Source organism: Nematolebias whitei, chromosome 1, assembly GCF_014905685.2.
Source record: "Nematolebias whitei isolate Nwh7 chromosome 1, NemWhi1, whole genome shotgun sequence".
In the NCBI taxonomy this organism is placed as follows: domain Eukaryota; kingdom Metazoa; phylum Chordata; class Actinopteri; order Cyprinodontiformes; family Rivulidae; genus Nematolebias; species Nematolebias whitei.
Window position 1 is genome coordinate 88,866,936 of NC_056498.1, and position 3,567 is coordinate 88,870,502.

At 35.3% G+C, this 3,567-nt stretch overlaps 1 protein-coding gene across 1 annotated transcript in view; it reads right to left on the reverse strand.

The window, feature by feature from the left end:
* Positions 1-2,938, reverse strand: part of chchd1 (coiled-coil-helix-coiled-coil-helix domain containing 1) — an 8,295-nt gene extending 5,357 nt beyond the window's left edge. Inside the window, exon 1 of the mRNA XM_037688245.1 lies at positions 2,629-2,938. Coding sequence (XP_037544173.1) covers positions 2,629-2,764 — 136 coding nt within the window. The 5' untranslated portion in view covers positions 2,765-2,938. The remainder of the gene's footprint in view (positions 1-2,628) is intronic.
* Between the last annotated feature and the right edge of the window lie 629 nt (positions 2,939-3,567).

The window sequence follows — 3,567 nt, forward strand, 5'->3', positions numbered from 1 at the left end:
GCTGGAGGGACTTTATTTCTCGGCTGGCCTGGGAACGCCTCGGGATTCCCCTGGAAGAGCTGGCCCAAGTGGCTGGGGAGAGGGAAGTCTGGGCCTCCCTACTTAGGCTGCTACCCCCACGACCCAACCCCGCATAAGCAGAAGAAAATGGATGGATGGACCCTATTGGATTGTATTGATAAAGAAGAATTGACGTCAAGTATGAAACAAGGACTGATTGTTCTGATCCCTAAATCAGGCAAAGATAAGAGACATTTAGATAACTTAAGACCTATTACCTTACTGAATACAGATTATAAAATGTTTTCTGCTGCTATTGCGGCTAGGCTCAAGAAAGGAATTTCAGATATAATTAGTGAAACTCAATCAGGTTTTCTGAAAGGACGATTTATTCACAATAATATTAGATTATAATATTAGATATTAGATTAGATTGATGGAAACGGATTTATTCTTTTCTTAGATTTTTACAAAGCATTCAACTTTGTGGAACATACATTTATCTTTAAAACAGTTACTCATTTAGGATTTGGAGAAAAATTCAAGGATTTAATTAAGATATTGTATAAAGACATAAACAGCTGTGTAACCCTAAGTCATGGAACCTGTAACAGATTCAGTATTAATAGAGGAATCCGTCAGGGCTGTGGAAGCTCACCACTGTTATTCATAATGGTTGCAGAGATGTTGTCCATCCTAATTAAAAACAGTGGAATAACAGGAATTGATGTAATGGGCAAGCAAATAATAATAAGTCAACTGGCTGATGATACAACACTTTTCTTAAAAAATGAAGATCAAATTCCTTTAACACTTCAAACCATAGATCTGTTTTCTAAAGCCTCCGGACTTCGATTAAACATTAACAAACGTGAGCTGTTTTCCCTGAAGGACCATCCGACGCCATCACTATGTAACATAAATGTTAAAAAAGAGGTAAAATACTTGGGAGTAGTGATAAAGGATAAAATGGTATCTGATAAGATGAATATTTGGAATAATATTGACAAATGTAAGTCGATTCTGAACAGGTGGTCACAGAGGGACATTTACATTTTTGGTAGGATTTTATTAACTAAGATGGACAGTCTTTCCAGATTTATTTATCCAGCTTATTCCCTTCCTATATCAACCAAGATGATAAAGGCTATTAATACTTTACATTTTAATTACATTTGGAGGAAAAAAAAATCCCTATATACGTAAAGATGACCTGATTGAAACTTACGAAGACGGTGGAGGGAATGCAATAGACTTTGAAATTATGAACGGTACCTTAAAACTTAAATGGCTAAAAAAAATTCTAAATAATAATCTCAATTTGGTCATATATACCCAATTTGGTATTTATTAATAAGATAGGGGGACTTCATTTTCTCTTACAATGTGATTTTGAGTTTAGCAGATTGCCGGTGAAACTTTCAGATTTTCATAAACAGGTTCTTCTTTACTGGAAACTCATTTTCAATCATAACTTCACACCAGTGTGGAACAATAGGTACATTCTGATTAATAAAAAAATCTATATTTATTGAGGAATGGTGTTCTAAAGACGTGTGGGCCGTGGCCCATTTTATGGACAACGAAGGAAACATTTTACAAAATCAAGAGTTCTGTAAAAAATTTCATATCCATTGTGATGAGACTAAATATAACCAAATTTTAAAGGCTGTTCCAGTCTGTCTTAGGGCTGTGGTGAGACAAGATATTATATTCTCTGATATTTCCCCTGGTCTGAAACAACTCTGTATTGATGGAATTGCTTTCTCTGACTATCAATGTAACAATAAATGTTTGAGAACCAAACTACTGCATCACTACTCTCCTAACTTAATTAGGAAAGAAAATATTCTGAAGAACTTTAGTAGAGAAGATCAAAAAGATCAGAACTCATTTTATATCATTTCCGGTCCCTCCTAAAGCCAAAGAAATTCAATTGAAAATCTTAAATAGAATTTATCCTAATAAGGAATTTTTAAGGACAAAATTTATACTGGACACTGGGAACTGTGTTTTTTGTGAGACAGAGTGAGAACTTGGAACATCTTTTCTTTGATTGCATGATACTTCAGAAATTTTGTCTTGATTTTAAAATGTGGATCGAATCCAAAGGGATCCAGCTACTTACTCTCACTTTAAAAGAAATCTAATTTGGGTTAATTAATAAGATTGGAAAATATGCTATCAATAATTTGATTATATTAACTAAACATTGTGCTCATAAATGTCGTTTTTTTCAAATGTAAACCTAATGTGAACCACTGGAAGAATGAGCTAAAGTCCTATGCAAAATCATTAAAATATGTAAAAAGAAAAAATGCTGACAAATTTCTTAGTTAATTTCAATTTCCCCATATAATGACTTTTTTCTTTTCTTTTATCCTTCATTATTTCTTTTATTTCCATTATGCTATGAATCACCTTTTTGTAACTTTCGATTGTAAGAATTGGTACTTTTTGTTTTGTATCGTTATGGTTAAATAAAGTTTAAAAAAAAAAAAAGATATTTATGCCCCGAAAAATCCCACAAACCATAGCGCGCCTTGTTCGATAGGAGGCGCTAAACGGCTCATAAACGAAGTTCACACGAGTGTTAACCCCTGACAAGCCTCGATCATCTTATCTTACCTCCTTGTTTTAACTTTCGGTTGCCCACGGTGTCTTTCAGAGCCAACATCTTGTTAGGTCTAAGTACAGGTTTTCCGTGCTCTTTGCTGAGCATCCTGTTGACCTTCTCCTGGAACTGAATGGTTCCGTTAGCCATTTTTCTGTCTATAAGGCCCGACTCCTGCGGCCCAGCTCCGCGGAGAGCTGAGGACACTCTGGACTTAAACTATGGAAACAAAAAAAACAAATGAACAAAAACACGCTCGTGTTTCAGAGAGAAGCACATAGACGCTTAACTTTACGATATGCCGTAAGTGAAGGTTCAGTGTCGTAACGTATGGCCGTAACTTCTTCTTTATTTATATGACGGTTGACAAACACGTTTTTGACTCATTATCGCCCCCGTACGGACTGGAGTGTAAATCCGAATAAATTTAAATCCCAAAAATCTGTACATACAGTACTTCTTAAAAATCTTTAAATAGGCTTATTTCCTACAACACCCTAGTTATCTTGTAATTTGTCGACGTCGTTAATGTAATGACATATTATTCCTCTGGATTTTTTTAATTTTATTAACCAGGCAAATCCCACTGAAGACAGCCTAACATGCATGTACTGTATGTTGACTTTGTTTTTGGACTTTGTTTTTTGTTTGTTTGTTTGATTTAGAGAGGAATGCTGATTTTAATGTTGGGCTCTCATATTAATATTTGACAATTATTAAAAATATTTATTGTTTCTTCCTGCTGACAGAGTTTACCGTCAGCATGTTTATTAATCAGTCTTTAGGCATATTATTTAATTTTTTCATTTTCCTTTAGCCTTTATTTATCCAGGTAGTCTCATTGAGCCACGAGAACTCATTTTCAAGAGAGACCTGTTTAGGGAGCAGATGGTGGGGGTTGAGGGCCTTGCTCAGGGGCCCAGAGTGGGGCGAATGAGGGTGGAGGGAGGTGT